The sequence below is a fragment of the Mustela nigripes genome, chromosome 18 (genome assembly GCF_022355385.1).
Source record: "Mustela nigripes isolate SB6536 chromosome 18, MUSNIG.SB6536, whole genome shotgun sequence".
Taxonomy (NCBI): domain Eukaryota; kingdom Metazoa; phylum Chordata; class Mammalia; order Carnivora; family Mustelidae; genus Mustela; species Mustela nigripes.
The window spans coordinates 23,224,998-23,249,048 of NC_081574.1; the positions used below are offsets into that span (position 1 = coordinate 23,224,998).

At 38.5% G+C, this 24,051-nt stretch overlaps 1 protein-coding gene across 6 annotated transcripts in view; it reads right to left on the bottom strand.

Annotated features, from left to right (window-relative positions):
- Positions 1–24,051, bottom strand: part of MTUS1 (microtubule associated scaffold protein 1) — a 168,970-nt gene that overhangs the window by 40,769 nt on the left and 104,150 nt on the right. For 5 of the 6 annotated variants that reach the window (XM_059384386.1, XM_059384389.1, XM_059384388.1 and 2 more), the window contains exon 5: positions 23,636–23,674. In XM_059384386.1, the coding sequence (XP_059240369.1) occupies positions 23,636–23,674 (39 nt within the window). Of the gene's footprint in view, positions 1–11,026; positions 11,473–23,635; positions 23,675–24,051 lie in introns of those variants that run through there. The other variant, XM_059384391.1, reaches the window with a different exon arrangement.

Here is a 24,051-nt window from a genome sequence, read left to right on the forward strand (position 1 = left end):
GTCAGTTAAGCATCACCCTCGGCTCAGGTCATGGTCCCAGGGTGCTGAGGTTGGGTTCGCTGCTTCTTCCTCTGCCTGCTGCTCCCCCTTGCTTGTGCTCAAGCTCGCTTATGCATGCACGAGCTCTCCAACAAATAAATAAAATCTTTAAAAAAAAAATAAAGGTGGTCAAACTGAATTCTAAGCACCTAAATCGTTAACACTTAGTCATAAAAATAGAATTAATCCATGTTTCTTCCTTGGAGAATAGAGACAAAGATCTAAATAATACAGGTTTTGTTGTATGTGACAACTCAAAATACATTCAGACTTGAGGAAACAAAACACTGATGTATTCTAAGAGTACAGGTCTTCAAAATTGAACGTAAGAGCAAATCAGCAAACAGACTGCCCTCTGCCTAGAGCTGGGAAATCAAGTTGTGGCCTCAATCTTCTGCTCTATATACTGTGCTCCCTAAGGATAAAACCGTGCCACATGGTAGCTGATGACCTAGTTTTAACATCTTTCCCCCCCTCCTCACTCCTGGCCCAATTGAAGATCAGAGATGATACAAAACCCTCCAATGATGCTCAAAGCCAAAATGCTCATAAATAGGGTGCTTCATAAATAAAACATAGTTTCCTTTAAACTCCACAGGAGCCATGATTTATAGGAAATTAAAATATGAACCGAACTTGTCCCTGTGTCCCCCTTTTGAACACGTTACTGTTTTGGTAACGCAGCTCTATTCAACTGGGTGTTATACATAAGCAATGAATCTTGGAACACTGCATCAAAAACTAATGATGTATTGTATGGTGACTAACACAATGAAAAAATAAATGAAATAAAAAATAATAAAAATACAAAAGAACATTATACCCATCAACAGGACATGTGATTTCAAAGAATCGACTTAGTCAGAAACCCTTAAAATGGCCTATTTCCTTCTACATCGATTTGAACATTTGTCAACAAGATAATTACCAATATCATGTCTGATCAATCGTCCTGGGAGTTAGTCTTTGATAATTAGCTAACAGAACCACATGCAGAGTGTGGGGAGTCCAGGTGGAGAAACACCCAGATCCGGGGCAGTCAGGATAAGGGTTCAGGAGGCAGAGTTTGCATGGCCATGTGCACATCTGGGAGACAGATAGAGAACAAAGGCCAGCAGAGGCCCTGGGGGACAGGGGGGCCCTGGATACTCCCGAGGTTAAAGCACAGTGAGGGGGCTGAGGCATCATCAGGGAGCTGACACATGGGCCACACAAGGTTTTATCATGGAGGTGGCCGAGCGGGGGTCTGAAGGCACCATGAAAGAGAGGAAAGGAGCCCAGTGAGGTCAGGAGGAAGGCCCAGGAAGAGAAGCCACGGGTCAGCCGCAGTGAGAACAGGCAGGAAATGGTGCGTGTGTTTACGAGGCAGAAGAGGGGGGCTTTGTGACCAGTTGGATCAAGGGGAGCCCAGGAGAAGTCACGAGTTGCCAGCTAGGAAATAACACAAGGTGAGTAGATGAGCCCGTGGGAACGAGCATGAGGGCAGAGAGAGGGGAAGCATCTGGTGTGGGACACAGTGAGGAAGCCATTAGGACATTCTCTGACATAGCTCTTCCTGCTCCTAAAAGGGTCCATTCTAAACTCACCTGCTCTGTGACACTCTCCAAATTTAATCACCTGCAGTGTCTTTTGCCTGAGAAGCAATCAGCTCTTTATCGCCTACTGTCCTGAATACTGCCCCTAACACACGAGTATGAACCCACACTTCCTACTTGCCTCAGTGGAACAGTAAACCCATGGTAACCTGTGTCATCTCACCAAGATGTTTAACCTGTCATCAATTCTTACCTTAAATTTATGTAAACATTTGTAGTGTTCATTATTTGTTTACTCTAAAAGATAGTAATCACAATTTAGAAGCCACATACAATTTTTTCTAGCCTAGGCAGGTATGGCATTTCTTTACATGAAACCATTCAAGCCCAGGAAAGTGACATGAAGACTATTAAAATTACCTGAGCTAACTCTTTTTGGGGTGGAGGGTGAGACTTTAAGACACCTCAACATTTAAAATTTTGCATTACTGTATTTTGTCAGAAATATTTAGTCATTACCATATATAGTCAGAATTTGTTTGCAATGGTTTGTACTACATGTAAAAGGGTTTTACTTTACATTTTAAAAGTCGGAGCATGGGGCCCCTGGGTGTCTCAGTGGGTTTAAAGCCTCTGCCTTCGGCTCAGGTCATGATCCCAGGGTTCTGGGATCGAGCCCCACGTCGGGCTCTCTGCTCCGTGGGGAGCCTGCTTCCTCCTCTCTCTCTCTCTCTCTCTGCCTGCCTCTCTGCCTACTTGTGATTTCTCTCTCTGTCAAATAAATAAAATCTTTAAAAGTCGGAGCACCTGGGTGGCTCAGTTGGTTAAGTGTCTGCCTTTAGCTCAGCTGATGATTGCAGTGTCCTGGACTGAGCCCTGGTAAGGCTCCCTGCTCAGGGGGAAGTCTGCTTCTGCTCCCCACCCCCATGGCCATTTATGCTCTCTCTCACTTGCATGCTCCCTCAAATAAATAAAATCTTAAAAAAAAATAAATTGTAAAAGTAGATTACAAAACAGAAAGTATATTCATACTAAAAACTCCCATTTCAGAATAATTTTTTCTCCAAAACAAAAAAAAATAAAAACAGCAACAACAACAAAAAATCAGAACTCCAAACTTGACCTTAACCATTTTACATGTACCTGGCAGATAATAAGCAAATTTCTCATGTTCTTAAAATGGACTACAAACCACAAAGAAAACAAATTTATTACATCCAGAAATACTTTCAAGAAGATATGAACCTCCCTCGATTCACTGGTTCTCTAAATAATCTAGAAGTTCACCTTAATGGTAAGTTTATGAATTTCAGGACTAAAAGAGTATATAAATGAAACAGAGCAAAAAATCTGCAAGTAATACAATTTTCATCCTGCAGCATTAACAATTCTGAAGATACTGAATGTAAATATCTTAATTGTAATCATCTAACATCAAAATTTTATCAGGTACAGTGGAACTTCATCAAAAAATAGAGGGAAAATCAAATTAAACCTGGAAACAAGTAACTCTTGTTATACTCACTATGTATGAGCAAATTGGATAGGACTTTTCTGAACACAAGGAAAGGGATAAAATACATATCCACCAAGTTCCTACCAATGTGAACGAGAAGCTGTTTCTCAAGACAGCAGTCACTGTTATGGGCTTTTCCCTTCTTATTATTAAACAAATTACCTAAAATATTAAATTCTAGCCTTCATGTGGACTTCTGTTTTGGTCTGAATGATCATTTTAACTTACCCAAATTAATAGGTAGCTACAAAACTGCTTGACATCCCAAAGCCTGCTTATATCAACCGGTTCTTTGGATTTCATACACCCCCACAAGGTGCCTTTTTTATTTAACACAGAGAAGAATATAGCACTGAGAATAACATTTTGTCACCACTTGGAACTTATTCCAAAATAAGACCAAAAATTCTACAAGGCCCTTCCCTTCGCAGTGCCTACCGCAAGCACATTTGCTAGCCTGGGATTTCTGAGCTATCTCTTCTGTGGTTTTTACATCTTGAGCTAGCCAGCTCATGTGAGGTCACCACTGTGTCCGTGAGGCCATCCCCTGTGGGTCAGGGCTCACTCACAGCCGCAGATAGCATCCCGAACCACTGCATCTGTGTTGTTGCAAACCCATGTTGCCACCTAGGAGACCCAGGAAAACAGCACAGCTGAACCCAAGCACATGCAAACAAAAGGCCTGAACGTGGGGCCTGGGGGCTGGGGCATGGGGAATGTGCCCAAATGTGCCAAAGTGGGTCAAAAATGTGTATTAAAGACCACAGAGTATATTACAGCTGAAACAAAAAATAGCCAATTAAAACAACCAGCATTAGAAACTTCTATGACACAAAGCACAGAAAAGAGAAGTTTATTCTCAAAGTACTAACCAGCAGTTAAGAAAAAGAAATTGAAGAGACTAGGCCTCCAACTCAGGTCACCAGGGAACAAAGGGACAAAGACAAGTCTCTCACCCAAAAGAAAGCTCTATTGGTCCTAGTTTTCCTAAGAGCTGGATAATTGCTATTTATAAAAATAACACTCACAGGCTAAAATAACTCGACATATCACTTAAGACAAACACAGGAAAATGATGTTCAATGTTGGAAACATTTAAAGCCACATCTGATGTCTTTTTACCTAATAAATAATATGCATATACTTTTAATGAAACACTTTTAGCTCTAAAACATGCTTTAGAGCTAACACAAAGTATCAGAATCTACTGTTTTATTTATAGGGTGGTTCTCGATTAACCAAAAACTCAATCAGAATATTTCAACTGTTCTGATTACATAGTTACTAAATTTTCTTGCCATAGCGCTCTAGTTGCTCCTGGTGAAAGACACTGCTATGCTTCTTATCCTGACTCCAACTCCAAACTGTAATATATGATGTACTTCCCACGTTTGGGAGAAAACAGATTCCTACATTAAAACACAACTTTGTGTAGTAAAAACTTCCGGTATGTGAAACTTGTGAGTTACAGCTAACTTTTAAAAACTTATCAAAACATGGAATGCCCAGGCGGCTCAGTCAGTTAAGCTTCTGCCTTCCGCTCAGGTCATGATCCCAGGCTCCTGGTATCGAGTCCCGCATCTGGCTGTCTGCTCAGCAGGAAGTCTGTTTCTCCCTCTGCTTCTGTAGCTCCCCCACTTGTGCTCTCTGACAAATAAATAAAATCCTTAAAAAGAACTTATCAAAACATCACTTATCATGAGTGAAAATTGATTTAGCACATCACTGCCTTCTTAAGTAGACCACTCTGACTACAGAACAGCACTTTTTAGCATCATAGCAAAGCTGTAGCTCAAAGACCACCACGGCTACTACAGGAGTGGAGTATGGATCTATGACGAACATTTCCTGCTGAACGCCATTCACAACATTGGTTCTCAGTAAGTGCTTATCAGTGTGGCAAAAGGCCAGCAAGATCTTCAAGCCTGCTTTCAAGGAAGACAAAAGAATGTGGATTCACAGTACAGGAACAAGGGAATGGTAGAAGGCTAAGTTTCTCATCTGTTATTCTTGAATTTGGTCCCTTTGATGTCTTTTGTAATCTACAAATGATTGAATCTTTAACTTTTTACATGCAAGTTCTAATCTGTTTTTTTGTGGAAGCTTTCTTTTAAAAAAAATTTTTTTTAAAGATTTTATTTATTTATTTGACAGGGAGAGACACAGCATGAGCAGGTCATGGGGGACCAAGGGGAGAGGGAGAAGCAGACTCCCCACTGAGCAGGGAGCCCAAGGCAGGACTTGATCCCAGGACCCTGAGAGCACTACCTGAACTGAAGGCAAGCACTTAACCAACTGAGCCACCCAGGCACCTCTTCTGAACCTTTTTAAAATAGCTTCATTGACTTCTGCATTTCATAATGTGAGAGAGAAACACAAGAGAAATTCAAGTTTACTTAGTGTCGCCTTGGCAATACCCACCACAACTGTACAAATGAAAATATTAACGTTCTGTTAACACATTTTAAATACATAAAAGCCATATGTCAAGTTGAGACATTCTTTCTCAATATATTATCACTGAAAATTACTTCATTTAACATCAAAATCAAATTACGTCCAAAGAGACTTCAAAGTGTTTAACTGAAATAATTATAAAATAGGTAATCATTACCAAAACCCATACATGTCATGAAAGAGAAAAAAAGTATCAACCTCTGTTGCAAGATCAGACTTGTTAAAGGATATACTCCCCTTATTTATAAGCAGCTAATATCAGCTTTTGAGAATTAAGGGTTTGACCCTCTCTGGGTCAGATACTGTTGAAAACTCTCTCCTATCTGAATGCCCAGGAGACTGGAAAAGTCACTCAGTTCCCTAGCCTCCCTTGCAGGTAGCTAACCATGTGACTGCAAGTTAGCCAATGAGATGTAAGCTTTGTGAGTTGGCACCACCCACCCACCGCCTTTTTTTCCCCCCTGCCTGGAGAAGCAATGGTGAGATCAGGAGGCAACAGTCAGGAGGAGGGAGCCAAGAAAATAGAGATGTTGATCCCGACATTGTTGAACCACTGAACAACATTTTAGGTGAAACAAACAAGTTAGGTGAATTAAGTTTCTTCTTGTCTTAAATTGCAGCTAAAAGCAATTCTTGACAGTCTCAACAATGAATACCAAATATAATTTGATGGTTGCCTCCTAACCAAACAATTTTATTCATATTCTGCCCCGTTCTTACTGAATAGTCAAAATGGCTCTATTTAATGTGGCTTTAGGTAAATGAAATACCTTGTTTTTTTAATAATACCTCGGCCCCTCCTCTGGAGAGCTTTGGTCATGACGTCAGTATCTCAGAGCTCTGAGATCGAGCCTGACTCTGCTCTACACTCAATGGGGAGTCTGCTTGACACTGTCTCTCCCTCTCCCTCTGCCCCCCCCACTCTAAAAACAGTTATTTCTGCTCCTCCTCAATATATATGTACTAAACCCCTCCTCTTTGCTACAATAATCGCTTTTATTTATTTTTTAGAGATTGGGAGAGATGCAAAGATAGAATTTTAAGCAGGCTCCACACCCAGCAGGGAAGAGCACTCTGGGATGGATCTCACCACCCTGAGATCACGACCTGAGCGGAAATCAGGAGGTGGACGCTAAACCCACTGAGCCATCCAGGCGCCCCTATAATAACTGCATTTCATCTCACTAAGTCAGTGAAAACAAATCTAAATGCAACGAACTGCTTTCACTTCAATCAAAATGTATTTAACGTTGAGGTTCAAAATTGCACTTTTCACTATAATTAATACAGATATCTCCAACTCCAAAGGAAAACAATTCTAATAAAACTGGTGGTCAGGAATATTTCTACTAAGAAAATTCTTTTCCTTCCATGACTCATTATAAAATTATAAAGTTAGAACCCACATGCAGAGGCAAAACTCTGAAATAGAGTGGGCTCTTTTGGCAAAAGAGACTATTGCCAGCGTTTTGGTGAGCCAATGAAATCACCTCTGGACTACGTAGAAGATTAGCACTTCCCTGACGTGGAGAGCTTGGTCGGTGCTGGACATCCAGCAACATCACTAGATGCTGAAAATGCACGTTCCCTTGGCTTGGCGCTATTTACAGAGGCCATGACACCTTGGATTGGACAACACATTCTGGGAATGGGTGCCACCCAAGAACGACATACTGGAGCACACAGTGCCCCCTTCTATAGGGGGCCAATGAAATGGACCCCGGTCTGCTTGGGTCCCTGTGATCATCCTCCCTCTGGCTCTCACCTCTCTGATGATCTTCTATGCTCAGGCATATTAAAATTCTTTTGTTTCCTTGAGGGAGCCATCCTCTCCCTAGCTCTAGGCTTTCCCAGGCTATTTTCTCTGCCTGGAACACTTTCTGTTTCTTGGCTAACTCTGCATATCCTGAGATTCCAGCTAAACCGGCACTTCTTCTGGAAGGCCTAGATAAAGTTAGCTTCACCGGCTAGGAGCTGCCTCGGGTGTCTAGCCCAAGCTCTACCATAATCACTTGATGTTCTGTTTAACTATGGACTGTGGACTGTGAGAAGGAAGGAGTTATGTGTGACTTCGTCTTGGTTTTATTTTCAGCATCCAGCATTGAACCTGGCACATGGTCCATGTCTAATAGATACTCACTTGTGAAATGACTGAATGAATCCTGCAATGTGAAAGACAGTCTGGAAAGAGGGGAAAGTGGAGGGCTGGCGGGCTCAGTCAGTAGAGCATGTGACTTCTGATCTCACAGTCTCGAGTTCAAGCCCATGCTGGTCATAGAGCTTATTTTAAACAATTTTTTAAAAAGATTTTATTTATTTATTTGACAGAGATCACAAGTAGGCAGAGAGGCAGGCAGAGAGAGAGAGAGGAGGAAGCAGGCTCCCCACTGAGCAGAGAACCCAATGTGGGACTCGATCCCAGGACCCTGAGATCATGACCTGAGCTGAAGGCAGAGGCTTAACCCACTGAGCCACCGAGGTGCCCCTAATCAATTTTTTTAAAAAGTTTTTTATTTAAGTTATTCTCTACACCCAATATGGGACTTGAACTCACAACTCTGAGGTCAAGAGTCACGTGCACTAGAAATGGATTCTAAGAGCCTGAGGTTGTAGCCTTAGTTCTGCTAGGAACCAAGGGATGACCTTGGTCACTCACATAGAGCTACAAAATAAAGGAGTCAGATGAGATGATTTCTGAGGTCCCTTTAGCCTCAAATGCTATGAATTTTTCTGGGTATAGTTTAAAAAATCCTGGACGTATCACACCTGAAAATTCATCTTATTTAAACTTATCCTCTCCTTATCACCCAAATTCAGTTAATACTCATGACATGATATTTTCCCTTTATCCTGTCCTGTAACATCAGTCGCAGCTGAATCATGGTTCTTCATCCCTTATTATGACTAACTGGTTCGAAGAATCTGAGACTCCATCCTTTGAAATCTCTCTTTGTTTTTACACTCGCCACTACTCTGGTTCTAGAATCCAGGTCCGCACACTGCCACTTTGGCAACCCAGGCCAAGAGCACCCACTTTATTAAGAATCCAAACACGAGTCACAGCTTATAGCCCCTAAGAATCCTTGCAGGGACTTCAATATCCATTTTACTGAGAAACGTCTCAGACCTTTAAGTTATGTAATATGGGATCAGCTCACAAAAGATTCTTACTGGGGTTAAGTAGAATTATGTTCTTTACATAATTTTTAAATGCTTTCCACATAGGAAAAAACTCTCATTTCATTACTACTATTCACCAGCTCTAACACAATTATAGCAGAAGTCACAGCCGAGAAAATCTAGAAGCCAAGAGTTCTAAACGGAGGGGCCAGGTTTCGATCCCATTTCTGCTGCTGGGTGCCCTTGGGCATGTTAATCCACTTCTCTGGACCTCTGACTTCCTGGTGTGGAAGAAGGTCAACTAGAGCACGGCTAAGTGCTCAGGCTCCATAACTGTTACCGCAGTCAAACGAATATTGCCAAGTGTTTCTACAGAAATTCCAAAAACAAAAGGTACCTAAAATAGCAACTATTAGTCAAAGTCGGATAATAAAAGCCTTTTATCTTTTGCTTAAGCTGCTTGGAAATGTATCTGCTCTGTGAAAATACAATAAATGACCTAAAATGTTTGCCAGAAGAAGACTGGTTAAAAAGATCATGGCGCCCATGATGAGTAAAAAGCAGAGGTAGAGAAACATGTGTTGACATGAAAATCCAAGATACATTAACTTTAAAGAAGCAAGCTATAGAAGAGTGTGTGTGTGTGTGTGTGTATACATATATATCCATATGCATATGTGCTTCAATTTCTGTATAACCAAAGAATCTATAAAAATCCACATGGGGGGGGGGGGCGCCTGGGTGGCTCAGTGGGTTGAGCCTCTGCCTTCGGCTCAGGTCATGATCCCAGGGTCCTGGGATCGAGCCCCACATCAGGCTCTCTGCTCCGCAGGGAGCCTGCTTTCTCCCCTCTCTCTCTGCCTGCCTCTCTGCCTACTTGTGATCTCTGTCAAATAAATAAATAAAATCTTTAAAAAAAAAAATCCACATAGGCTTACATATGATGAGCAAGTTACTGGAAGGCTTTGCAAGCACCCAGGACAGTGGTAGCCTCCAGAGACAGGGCAGGGGCCCGAGCAAGACACAGGTCACTTGGAATTGCAAAACCTCTGTATAGTTTGACTTTCTCTTTTTCTTGGAGCACATTTTTAAGTTAAAAGCTAATTTAGATCATACAGATTTTTGCAAATACAAGACACCCTTTTGTTTCTTCACCTTTAAAAAAAAAAAAAATGACAGAGGCATTTAGGCTGGGAGAGAGAGCCACTGTTCTGTCTCCTAACAACTCATTTACCTTCAGCTGCCAGCTCAGGCTGAGGGAGAGGTTGGCAGACTTCAGTGACAGGTCAAGGGGAGTTATGAAACATGAGGAGAAGGTGCTGGAAAAAATGAGAGCTATCCCACAAGGAAGGGAGATGCCTCTGGGAAAACTAAAAACAGTCCACTGGAAAAAAAAAAATCACTAGGGACAGAGATGGAAAACAAGACACATCAGAGCTGACAAGAGTAAGAAACAAGAAAAAAAAAATCTGTTTACATACTCAGTCTTATTACAGTCAACACTCACCAGCCAGAATCAAATATAATAACGCACCTGTTTTTACAGAAGAAAACCAACATAATTTATCATAACTGCAATTATTATCGGTAACAAAAGGAACAATGTGAGGCCATTAACTAAATCCTCCAAAAGTGAGCATGCAGGTTCACAGATGCCTGAAACACACACGACATTTATTTCTGTCTCAGGCACAGAGCATAAAAGCAGATACGAGCATAAATACCAAAGGCAGGCTTTTGTGATTACAAATATTTTCACTAGGAAGCTGGGAAAACTTGAGTTTTGTGTAAGTTTTGTGCCTCACCTATTACTGCTCCACAACTACCAAAATGTTTAATTTGGAAATAATTTAGGAAATATTTTGTAAATAGCTTAGAAATTGTTCAGCATGTTAAACTAACCTATCACAATCTCAGGGAGAAAGTACATCATGAAACTATAGAAACCCTCTCACTTCATCTCCTCCTTTAAGGATAAGAGAAATATTAATTCACACATGCCCCATTTCCACAATCATCTGAAGCAAAATATAAATTTAACAGCTGTTGATTTTCACAGATCTTGTTCGCATCAGAAAAGAGGGAGCACCAAGGCAACAATTCTGCTCTCTATAAACAACACACACACACACACACACACACACACACACACACACATGCTTATACAGAATCAAAGTATCAGATGCTCATACATTGAAATGTTAAGGGCAAGATGCCTATTTCTACGAAGAAAGCCTTGTTCTGTCAGAGCTTTCTTTCCTCAAGTGCCTATCTCCTTAGAAAATTTCTGATAAGCAGCTGCAAGTTAATCAATCAAGTCCCCCATGCACCACTCAACAGAGATTTATGCAAGACAAACCTGTATGGAAAATGACAGTGCTTTTCCTAAACCCTGAAGGAAGTCGGAGGTTTCGAAGCAGTCCTTTGGCAGTCAGTCGGACGTGAATGGTGGATAAGGAGAATTTGGGAGACAACAACATGTCTTCAGAACAGGTGAAAAGATCTCACAGAAGAAGGAGCTTCCAGGGACTATCACATACTGTCTTTGTAAACTCAGTACTCTTCAAAGCCAAGAAAAAACAGCAGGAGAAAACGTGCCTACATAGCAAATGTCATTCCATCGCACTTACACAAAAGGAAAAAAAAAAAAAAGCCCAGAGCTATCCAAGTGTTCCCAGCTTCCGCTTTCACTTCCAGATGTTGCCAAAACAACACCCTTCCTCTGACTAAAATCTCCTGTTCGCAGGTCCAGCAGTAAGCAGCCTCCGAATTACATCGCACTGTACATGCTTAGGGGCTGTTATGGTTTTCATCCGAGATGGTAAAGGGGAGGAGAAAGTGGGTGGTCTCAGGAGCTTTATATAACAACCAATAATGTCACGGATTCTCTCACTACTTGAAAGATTGCTAAGGGAAATTACTTTGAGTACTAAATCCTTATTTAGGAATTAGGAGAAAATTAAGACTCCTTTTTCAGTCCTCTATATTCTGATTTTAAAAATTTTAATTATATTCACACTGATAACACAGGGCATTTTTTCAAATATTTTGTATATAAATCTATATATAAACCTGATACTTTGGATACACTTATTTTTTTTTTTAATGGCTTCAAGTAATAGATGTTCCCAGATACAGTTTTTAATAAAACTTCTATTAATGACAGATTGATAAAAGGTTAAATCTCAACGTTAATAGTCATGTTTGGCAATTTCCCTACCAGATGTAAAATAATAGTTCCAGAGGAATAAAATTAATCAGGCCACATTTTCAAGACGATGCTTACTGTTTAATCAGTTGTATTTATGGAAAATCAGATGGTCTCTCATAGTAATGTTTTCAGACTAGGAACAAATTTGGTGATCTGTTTTACTGGAATCTGTTAAATGTTTATCTAGGTAGAGTAGTTTATAAAAGTACATTAAAATACGATGAGAAAAACTAAAGGAAGAAGTTATGGATGTAAGAAAATTATGCCACCGATACGCTCACTTAAGCAAAAGTAATCAGGAACAACCTAAAAACCCTTTTTTTCATTTAAAAAAGAAAACAATGTGCAGAAAAGGATCTCAGCTTGTTTCCAAGATTTCCTAAGAAAACAAAACTTAGAAATAAATGTAGAAACTGGTAGCTGTAAATAACCCTAATAAATGCTATCAAAATGTGCAGGGCACAGCTACTGTTTTAGAAAGTCTACAGAGCATTTAGGCTGTTAAGACGGAAGGAGCTGGGCAGGAAAGACATTCTGAATAATTCCTTCTTCCTCTTCCTCAGCCCCGGAGCCTACCATCTTAGAAGCTGTCAATAAGAGACACAAACCCAATTATCTACCAAGGGTTAGCTGTGGGAAAGGTACAACTTGTCGATACAGGATGGATCTTGAAAACACACCACACCCATGGCAACACATCACAAATAACCAAGGAATTCAAGAAAAGCTACAATGAGATGTTGCCTTTCCACTTTATCAGTTTATTACTAATCTTTTTCCAGATTCTGCATATGAATACGCCACAATCACCTCTCCTCCTGCCACCCCCCCCATAAAAACCTTGGAACAACTAAAATATCAATCAACATTACAATCATAAATAGAATCAAATTAAATATTGCTGTTAAAAACAGACCTGATACACCATACCCTTTCAGCTGTCATGCAGGGTTTTTTTGTTGTTGTTTTTGTTTGTTTGGGGTTTTGTTTTGTTTTTGTTTTTGTTTTTGCTTGTGAAGTAATAGCAAACTCTAGGCTACACTGGTTAAAAGGGAAATCTTTTAGCCTAGATTAACCAAAAGAAGAAATCAGCAACATGCCACCAACCCACCACATTCATTAAAATTTTCAGTTTAACTACACGAAGTTATACCACATACATTAGAAGTAAACATCGCTCGAATGATCTCTTTAAACAGCAGAACGAGGAACTGTAAGAATAAAAGGCAGTGCTAGTCAGAAAGTCAGAAGTCGGATAGTACTCCTTGCTTGCGCAGTCAGGTACAGGTACGTCCGCCTACACACACACACAAAGGTGTACTAGATAAAGACACAGTGGCTCTGGCTGGGTTTTCACTGCTTTCCCAACACAGTCTGCCCCCTGGTGGCAAGCTAGCGCAAGCGAGCCTTTTCATGAATCGTAACCACTGGACTCTGAGAATCTGGGTGCCAGATACTCCCCTAAACACTCCCATGTATTCGCTTTTTTAAATAACCGAATGAGTGGTTAGTGGGGAGTTACAACTATTTTTATGACACATAAACTTTAGAGAGGGGTGGACACGGAAGCATGGATTTTTAAATTGGCTCAAAAAGTTTCTTTTGATTACTTATTTGGTCAGTAATCACTTGTGCACCAGCATAGTTTCTGAAGTTCCTCCAAGTACAGGAGAAACACCTAAAGAGAAGTGCCCATTTTTGTCATTATGCAAAGTCTTAAGTGAAGAGAATATCTAAAGATCACCAAGGACAGTAAAACACACACACACACACACACATACCAAACCAACAAACAAAAAAAAACCAACAACGAAAGAAAAATTTTAAAGGAACTTTTGTTATCTAAGAACAATGTTATTAAAATTATAAAAATTAGGAATAAGAGGAGTTTTTATGAGGGGCAGCAAAGCTTGTGTTTGGATGTCAAGTGGGAAAACAAAACCATGATTTAGAATTATATGGATGGGGCACCTGGGTAATTCAGTCACTTAAGCATTTGCCTTTGGCTCGGTTCATGATCCCAGGGTCCTCAGTCATCAATAAGGAGTCCGCTTCTCCCTCAGTCCCCTCCATGGCCCACCATGGCTCATACGCATGCGCTCTCTCTCTACTCTAATAAATTTTTTAAAAAATAAAACTGTATGTATCATAGGATTTCAACTTTAAAGAACAAATAAAAACACTGAGCAAGTATACAAAAACGTCAGTGATGATGAGAGTTGGAGTAGGCAGGGTTTTCAATTTCTTTGCCGTAGGTTTCTCTATTTCCCCATTTTTTAAAAAAAAACAAGGATCACAGAGTCCAAAAAAAAATAGACTTTTAAGTAAGTTGAAATGACAGATTAGCTTTATAATAAGAGTACAGAATTAAGTGGAGCTTCTATTAATGATGCACATAAAAAATAAAAATTGTGCAAAGTCTTTAGTAAGGTTTAATATACAAACAAACAAAAAAAAGATGTGATATGGAAGGTGTAAGTGTTTGGAAGGTCAACATGTTATAGCATCCTAGTACATTCAAGAGAACCACAGATTCCACTGCAGTCTGTGTCGAAGAGTGTGTGTGTGTGTGTATGCGTGTGCACGTGCCCATGCATGTGTGTACATGCACAGGTAGCTAATCAGAGTCAATTTAGAGCACAGTGATGTCATGATTCTAGATATGATTCAAGCAAGCACTGTGCAGGGCTGCTTAGATGCCAGGAAATGCAACCACACTAGGACGGATGTGTTTACTACTGATGATCATGAAGAATCTGCAGAGGATTAATATTCAAACTAGGGATCCAAGCATCTCTGTCCAATCTTCCCTAGAACTCGAACACCAAGTGTACCCATCTTAATGTTTATCTCCGTACTGTCCCCAACACAACATAACTGCCATTATTTTCTTCGTTGTTATGCCTTGTCATCTTTACTGTCTTAGGTTCACATCTCTGTTCCAACAGTAGAAAGTTCAACTCAGGGTCCAATTCTTCCATAATGTCCTCTTCCTTAGTAGGAAGAAGAATGCCTACATTGTGAATATTTAAAAAACCACATAAAATAATTATAAAAACTTTTACCCTCCACCTACTCATAAGATTTTAAGTTCTCCAAGACCAGTGACATGGCCTTTTATTTCTTTGGTCTCCAAAAAAAAAAAAAAAAGAAAGATGTTATGTTTTAGCCATGTAGAAGGTTTTTAAAAGCTAAAACCCATTACTATAGAATATTCCTTAAAAAAATAAGAGTTAAATTACATATACATCATAACACCCTCTAACCAATTTTTAAACTTAATACAAGATGACTGAATTTAATAAACTTAAAAACTTCTCACTTATCTGACCCTCTATATTGTTTTTTAAAGGCTTCAGAATTATCACTGAAATGTCAGTGAACATAATTTAAACAAGTGGTTTAACTTACACAGGTGTTGTTTAAATCGTTCAGGTTGTTTCCAATTCACCCCCACCCCTTCTAAACAATTCTGAAAGGCAAAAAATAAGAAAATCAGTAATTTCCCTTTAAACAGTTCTGATAAATGGAATTCCTGGGTAGAAGACTTTTGTTCTATGTCCCCACACTGCCTCCACAAAGGCTACTATAATTTATATTCCCTCAGCAGTATGTGCATGGTTCCCATTCCTCACTCATTCACCAACACCAGGTACTCCTCTTAAAAACATGCAAGTACTGGGGTGCCTGGGTGGCTCAGGGGGTTAAGCCTCTGCCTTTGGCTCAGGTCATGATCTCAGGGTCCTGGGATCGAGCCCCATGTTGGGTTCTCCGCTTGGCAGAGAGCCTGCTTCCCCCCTCTCTCTGCCTGCCTCTCTGTCTACTTGTGATCTCTCTCTCTCTCAGTCAAATAAATTAAATCTTCAAAAAAAAAAAAAAAAGCATGCAAGCACTCATAGTTCATTATGTTAATTAGCCATTTGTAAACTTTTTCTCATTTCCTAGTGCTTCATATTTTTTCTTTCATGGTCTGTCCACTTACATTTCTACCGCGGGGTCATCTTTACTGACTGGTTTGAAAGAGTCCTATCTGGAAAGAATGTGTTTGCTATTAATATTGTTTATAATTTTTTGAGACATAACGGACAGCACGTTAGTTGTGGGTGTACAACTTGATTCGATATTTGTATAAATTGAAAAATAACCAAAATAAATCTACTTATGGTTGATATTCCCCACACTGTTTATAAAGTGTGTGACCAAAGGCAAGTCTAAAACTTGAGTTGTCATAATTATCCACCTTTTCTTTTGTACTAATGTTCCTGGAAAAAAAGCCCTTTTTAGCCAAGTCCATATTCTTAGCGCTCTTTTCATTCTACTTTTTGTTTAAAATTTCCACCAAAAAGAAACATTTTTGTATGTGGTGTGTGAAGTAGGAACCTAGCTTCTGCTGAAAAGATAGCCTTTGTTCCGACAAGATTTACTAAATAAGCTACATGTTTCCCTGATGTGAAACACTAAATTTATCACACATCAAAACAAAATCTGCTTTTTACATAGGATAAAAGTTATAATCCTAAAGCCGCACGGAAAGACAGGCTCATTCCATTTTTCACCAGGGGAAATGCTGGCTACACTAGTACCTCATCAGAGTAGGTCTGCCACTCTCAACTGTTTCCCCACACTGGGAAATAGGAGGTACAAAAAACAACCCTATCCTCCTGTGCTGTATTTAGTAAATGGGCAGGCAAGGAGCAGTACATTTTCTAGTCTCCAAGGCAGACACCATGGCTCCTGAGCTTGAAAATCTTCTGTAAAACAATGGCGGGGGGGGGGGGGTGTTGGATAAATACATCTCTCATGCTTTGGTATCCCCAACAGCTTTAATGTGCGGGAGAACCAAGGTAATTATAGTATTGGTACATGGGACATCTTCCTTATAAACAGTAAACCAAGTTTTATTTAGAATCAATGTTGGCTAAAATGGTGTAGCATCAGAGTCTTTAAATAAATTACAGCAGCTAAGCCTCATGAGGATAGTTCTTGACTTAAAGTGGCTTTTCCTGCTTGCTTTGAGGATTTAAAATAATTTAACCTCCTGCAAAAGAACTCAGAATAAGCCAAGAGAATTCTCAGAACAATGGAAGGGACTCCCATCATCACCATCCCTGGCAGCAGAAGGGGCTACCATTTGAAAGCTTTTTATACAATAACTTTATGAAGTCAAAATTACTCCTGTCCTGGGAATTATTCCTAGAACATTCCCATATTCCTAAATGAGAGATTTGAGACTTGGAGAGGTTTAGCAAACAGCCTAAGGTCAGGACACAAGCAGAATGTGGCAAGACTAAGATTCAAACCAACATTCAACACCTCAAAAGTTGACTCTCTCGGGCGCCTGGGTGGCTCAGTGGGTTAAGCCGCTGCCTTCGGCTCAGGTCATGATCTCAGGGTCCTGGGATCGAGTCCCGCATCGGGCTCTCTGCTCAGCAGGGAGTCTGCTTCCTCCTCTCTCTCTCTCTGCCTGCCTCTCTGCCTACTTGTAATCTCTCTCTGTCAAATAAATAAATAAAATCTTAAAAAAAAAAAAGTTGACTCTCTCTGCTCCTCTTTATTGTCTTATAACATAATGGAAGTGTTTTTGAAGTAACTGATGAAAAGTTAAGCTAAAACAGGGACATACACTTTTCAACTATTACATTAGTCACAATTTAAAAATAATACCCAATGTTGGCCAGTGTATGGTGAAGCCAATGGTCTTCCGTTGCAATCATGGTAAAAAGGGATATGGGGCTTTTCGAAAACAATTCGCTTATCTGAGTGAAATAACAACAAATACATAGGTTTTGATTTACTTAAACTACTTTCAAGAACCTATCCCAAGTAATCTCCCCAAGCCCTGAAAGTGAGAAATGCCCAACTGTAGAATGATTTATGTATGTAACAGAGGTACCTCAAATATTTAAGAGGAGTAGTTAAAAGTTTCTGCATATGCTAAATATACTAGTCCCTAGAAGTGATAACTCATGTTAAAGCAACAAAATAGGACATAAAGTTATCTGGATTGATGTAAAATCACAAAATTAAAAAAAAAAAAAACAAGGGGTGACACTTAAACCTCTACTTGCTAAACTTTTTAGAATTTAGCAAACTCTACAATTAAGTGACTAAAGCAAAAGAGTATGAAGAGATGGTCAGATTAATCTTCACCACTATTTGTGCTTTAAAAAAAAGAAAACTATCTCAAAGCCATAGTACAAATACTTAAAATTTAACGCTCAGAGGAACATGTTTGTATGTGGAACAATGTCTTCTGTACCATCTAAAAGACCATTTGCAAGCAGGAGATGAAGAAAGTCAAGGTGCTCTGCAGTCATAGAATATTATAGCAGAAACCTTAGTGGTGAGTGATTTCAGCTACACAGGAAAATATTATCACGATCTGCCTCAAGTCATTGTCTATTTGGACACAAGTTAACATCAAAGTTATCTCTCTAAAAGCCAACACACTGACTTTTCTTCAGTGGGCTCATCATAATCAGTAGGTTAGTCTTAAATAGGTAACCATCAACTTGGAAAACGAATGGAAAAGTCACATTTATGAATTTTGAAAAAAAAATACATATTCATGCCACATAATTGAGATTAAACTGCAATACAGACTCTTTAAAATACGTCTTCTCCACTGCCATTATTACAACATTGATTACTAAGGGTTAATTGGAGACAGGAATTCTCTACATCTGTCATATACCTCATTTCTACTCCATAGATAAAGGCTTTGCCAAAGAAAACCACAACATGATTCATAACTTCCACTTCTTTTCTCATTTAATCAGGAGTTAATTTGCCAATCTGATAACCATAACTGTCAAGGGTTACTTACATGTCAAAGGTCAATGATATGCTTTGGACATAAGGCATAAAGTCAGTCCGACATTGTGAAAAGGAAAAACATCTAATGCTAATAGTTTATTGCAGAAAGGGATAATATACTGGGATTATTTACTATGCCTATCAAAAAAATATCCTTTGTAACAGCCTATATGATTATGGACTTGAGACATGAATGAAGACTCCCTTTCCATGTTTCAGATTTAACTGAGATTAAGTTAGATATATTAGATTGATTTAACCAGCACTTTTACTGTGACCAATATCCATAGCACTTTCCAAAGCATAGAAAGGTTGCATACAATTACTCACCAGAAGAACTGCAAAACTTGTATCTTGAAAACGACAAAATTATTGATGAAAAAAAAATCTAACTAAAAGGGAAGATCTCCCATAATCATAGATCAAAATACCTGATATTGTAAAAATAGCAATACTCTACAAATTCATCTATATATTCAATGCAATCTCTATAAAAATCATAGCTGTTTTTTTGTAGAAATAGACACTGACCCAAAAGCTCATGCAGAAATTCCAGGAACCCAGAATAGCCATAAGAATCTTGAAAAATAACAAGTTAGAATAATTCACACTACCTGATGTCAAAGCTTATTATATACCGCAGTAAGCAACAGTGTGGTATTAGCAAAGAGAGACACATAGATCCATGGAATAGATTTGAGAGTCCATAAATAAATTCTCACATTTATAGGCAACTATTTATAACAAAGGTGCCAAGACAATTTCAATATGGAAAGATTAGCGTTTTCAACAAACGGTTTTGGGACAACTGAATATCTACATGTAAAACAATGAAGCTGGACCCTCTATTTCAATTACAAAAATTAACTTAAAATGGATCACAGGTCTAAGCCTAAGAGCTTAAAGTCTAAAAATCTTATAAGATAATAGAGCATAAAGCTTCATGACCTTGCATCAATCAACGGCTTCTACAGAGCATTAGAACCAGAGAGAAGATCAAAGTGGTGGAGTGGGAGAATCCTGAGCTTACCTCCTCCCCCAGACACACCAAGGTTTCAACTACAAATAGACAACGCTCTGAGAATGCCCTCAAGACTAGCAGAACAGCTCTTCCACAAAGACACAAAGGAAAAGTAACATCAAGAAGGGCAGATGTTAATTTGCCCTTCTCCAGACCCCCTCCCCCCAGCAACCCTCAGTTTGTTTTGTGAGATTAAGAGTCACTTATGGTTTGTCTCCCTCCCAATCCCATCTTGTTTCATTTATCCTTTTCCTACCCCCTTAACCCCCCATGTTGCATCACCACTTCCTCATATCAGGGAGATCATATGATAGTTGTCTTTCTCCGATTGACTTATTTCGCTGAGCATAATACCCTCTAGTTCCATCCACGTCGTCACAAATGGCAAGGTTTCATTTCTTTGGATGGCTGCATAGTATTCCATTGTATATGTATACCACATCTTCTTTATCCATTCATCTGTTGATGGACATCTAGGTTCTTTCCATAGTTTGGCTATTGTGGACATTGCTGCTATAAACATTCGGGTGCACGTGTCCCCTTCCTCAGCATAATATAGGCCATATATAACAAACCTACTGCTTACATCATACTCAACAGGAAAAAGCTTTTCCTCTAAGAGCAGGACTAAGACAAGGATGCACATGATCATCACCTTTATTCAAAACATTACCAGGAGTCAACTCAAAATGGTTTGAAGACCTAAATGTAAGACCTGAAAAAATAAAACTAAAAAACACAGTCTTATCAATATTTTTTTTGGCATCTGTCTCCTCAGAAAAGGGCAATAAAAAAAATAAACAATTAGAACTGTAACAAACTAAAAAGCTTTTGCACAAGGGAAACCTTTAAAAAATAAAAAGGCAACCCACTGAATGGGAGAAGATATTTGCAAATGATATGTCCAATAAGGAGTTAATATCCAAAATATATGAAGAACTTACACAACTCAACACCAAAAATGAAACAAAAACAAACCAAGAGTCCAATTAAAACTGGGCAGAAGAACTGAACAGACATTTTTCCAAAGACATATAATAGATGGACAACAGATACATGGAAAGATGTTTAACATTACTAATCATCAGGGAAATGCAAGTCATAACGTCTGTAAGATATTATCCTACACCCATCAGAATGGCTACTATTGAAAAGACAAGAAATACCAAATGTGGGTGAGGATGTGAGGAAAAGAAAACCTTCATGCACCATTGGTGGGAACATTCACTGGTGCAGCCACTATGGAAAGCAATATGGTAGTTCATCAACAACTAAAAAATAGAAATACCATACAATCTAGCAATTCCACTTTTGGATATTTATCTGAAGAACATGAAAACACTAACTTGAATAGATATATGTACCCCTATACTCCATGTAGCATTGTCTGTAATAACCAATTGGAAGTAAACTAAATGTCCATCGATAAACGAAGGGATAGAGTATGTGGTATAGATACACGATGAAATATTACTTAGCCATAAAAAAGAGTAAGATTTTGCCATTTGCAGCAATGTAGATGCGTCTAGAAAGTATTATGCTAAGAGACACAAGTTGGACAGGTAAAGACAAATACTATATGATTTCATTTATATGTGGAATCTAAAAAACAAAAGAAATGAACAAACAGAAATAGACTCATAAATTCAGTTGACCTTTGAGAAATCCAGGCATTAGGGGTGCTGACATTCTCCCTCAGCTGAAAATCTGTACACAACTTCTGACTCTCCTAAAACTTAACTATTAGGCTACTGTTGACTAGAAGCCTTACTGATAGCATAAAGAGTACAGTAACACATGTTTTGTGGCCTATATGTATTATATACTATATTCTTACAATGGAGTAAGCTAGAAAAAAATGTTAATAAGATAATTAAAAGGAAAGAAAACACATTTATAGTACTATACTGTATTTATTGAAAAAAGGGCATGTATAAGTGAACCCATTCAGTTCAGACCCATGTTGTTCTGGGGTCAACTGTACAAGTGGCTGCCAGAGGAAAAGGTGTTGGGGGATGGGAAAATGGGTGAAGGAGATTAAAAGGTGCAAACTTCCACTTACAAAATAAATAAGTCACAGGCATGTTAAGTACAGCATTGGGAATACAGTCAATAATATCTTAATAGTTTTCTGTGGTGACAGATACTAACTAGACTTATTGTGATCATTTTGGTATATATAAATGTTCACTGTATCCTACACCTTAAATGTTGTATGTCAACTATACTTCAATTTAAAAAAAAAAAAAGCTTAAGCGACAAAAGAAAAAACTAATTAACTGGACTGCATCAAAACTGGAAATATTAGTGCTTCAAATGGCACTATTAAAAAGTGAAAAGAGTGGGAGAAAATATTCACAATCAGGATCTCATAAGGATCTGGTTATTAAGGTTGTATATGAAGAACTCCTACCATTCAACAATACAAGTAATTTTTAAATGGGCAAAGGATTTGAATAAATGTTTCCCCGAAGGAGACCTACAAATGGCCAATAAACACATGAAAAGATTCTCAACATCATTAGCCTTCAGGGAAATGCAAATCAAAACCACAGTGAGATACCATCTCATTCCCACTAAAATGGCTATAATAAAGAAAGATAAAAGCAAGTGTTGCCAGGATGTGAAGGAACTAGACCCCTCATATACTGTGGTGGAAATGTAAAATGGTGCACTTTGGAAAACATTCTTGAAGTTTCTCAGTTAAACAGAGTTATACCATCTAGCTTCCTATTAAATGTTACCTGATTTTCTAACATAAAATCATTCTACAGCATATTAGCTCTCTTTTTCCCTGAAATACCCAGTTGTGCTAGGAATTTAAAACAAAAGAAAATACAAATCTCAATGTGTCTAGAATAGTTTTTTATGTTTTTTTAAATTAGAAAAGATTTAGTAAAAATATATTCAATCTCAGGCTATTGGGGACATTTAGAATTTAAATTACTCTGGATGGTTGAGTCTTCTCTAGTTTTAAGAGCTCCCAAAAGGTTAACAATTTTAATATAATTCCCTCACACATGTTTGATTAAGCTGAGAAACTGGACACAGCATGGCAACATTAAGGGTATTAGCTATTCCTTATACTAATATATCAACCCTATTTTAATTACTTTGTAAATACAGGGCCTCACAAACTTACACCTCCTGCCTAGCTTCCTGAAGAGAAGGCCCTTATACATCTCTAGCTTGCTACTGTATCCTTAGCACAGAACATGGTCACAAGCACAATAAACTATATAGTCACTGTGCTCTAATACCTTTCTCCCTTTTTAATTTCTGTTCTAATCTTCAATGCATTTTGAAGCCACGTAACTGTCTTATAAATGAATATTAAATTAGAAAACAGTAGTATATGGGGACCTGGTCAACTATAGATCAAATATAGGAACTGTAGTAATAAAATTCATGACTCTTTATGGCTTCTCAAGAGACAAAACTTTTAAATTCCCAGTTGTACTTCAAATGTGTGAAGTGATTTTTAAAGACCGATGCAAGTTTGCTCAGTAGAAGTGTAAAAAGGAACAGAAGAATGTGAAGCTGAATTGTTAAAAGGTGTATATGAGAGATATAGCAATGGAAAACTATACAATTTTAAAAGAGCATTTATCATAGAAAAAATTATATTCTCCACTTTAGATCACATTTAAAAAATATCATTTTAAAAAACTAAAATTATCTGTTGTTAATAAAACGTCCTTTTGTGTTGGATCGCTTGTTAATTGTGCTGACCCAAGTTTTAACCTATGCTGGTCCAAGTCATAAGCAGTTAAGTTTATGCCACAAACCGAATTCTGTTTTAAGCAAAACAGTAAAAAAAAAAAAAAAAAACACTGTAAATATATTCAAGTACTTGCAATGATAATGTGACTTTATAAAAAGATTCTTTTTTCCCCTCCATATTTAAAGTTGTTACTTACCCACATTAAAAGCGGTAAATAGGTTTTTTCTTGAGGGACCTAAAAAACAAAAGAAGTATTTGTAAAAAACACGTTTTGAGTAAAATACCACACAAAAAATAGCCATTTAAAAATATTTTCAAAACAAGAGTATTTTCTTTCTTTCTTTTTAAGATTTTATTTATTTATTTATTTGACAGAGAGAGAGACACACACACAACGAGAGAAGGAACAGAAGCAGGGGGAGTGGGAGAGGAAGAAGCAGGCCTCCCACCGAGTAGGGAGCCCCACACAGGGCTCGATCCCAGGACCCCGGGATCATGACCTGAGCGGAAGGCAAAAGCCCAACCAACTGAGCCACTAGGTGCCCCAAAACAAGAGTATTTTCCAAAAAAAAAAATCCAATACGTAAATTTTAGGTTCTAGAAAAGAAATAC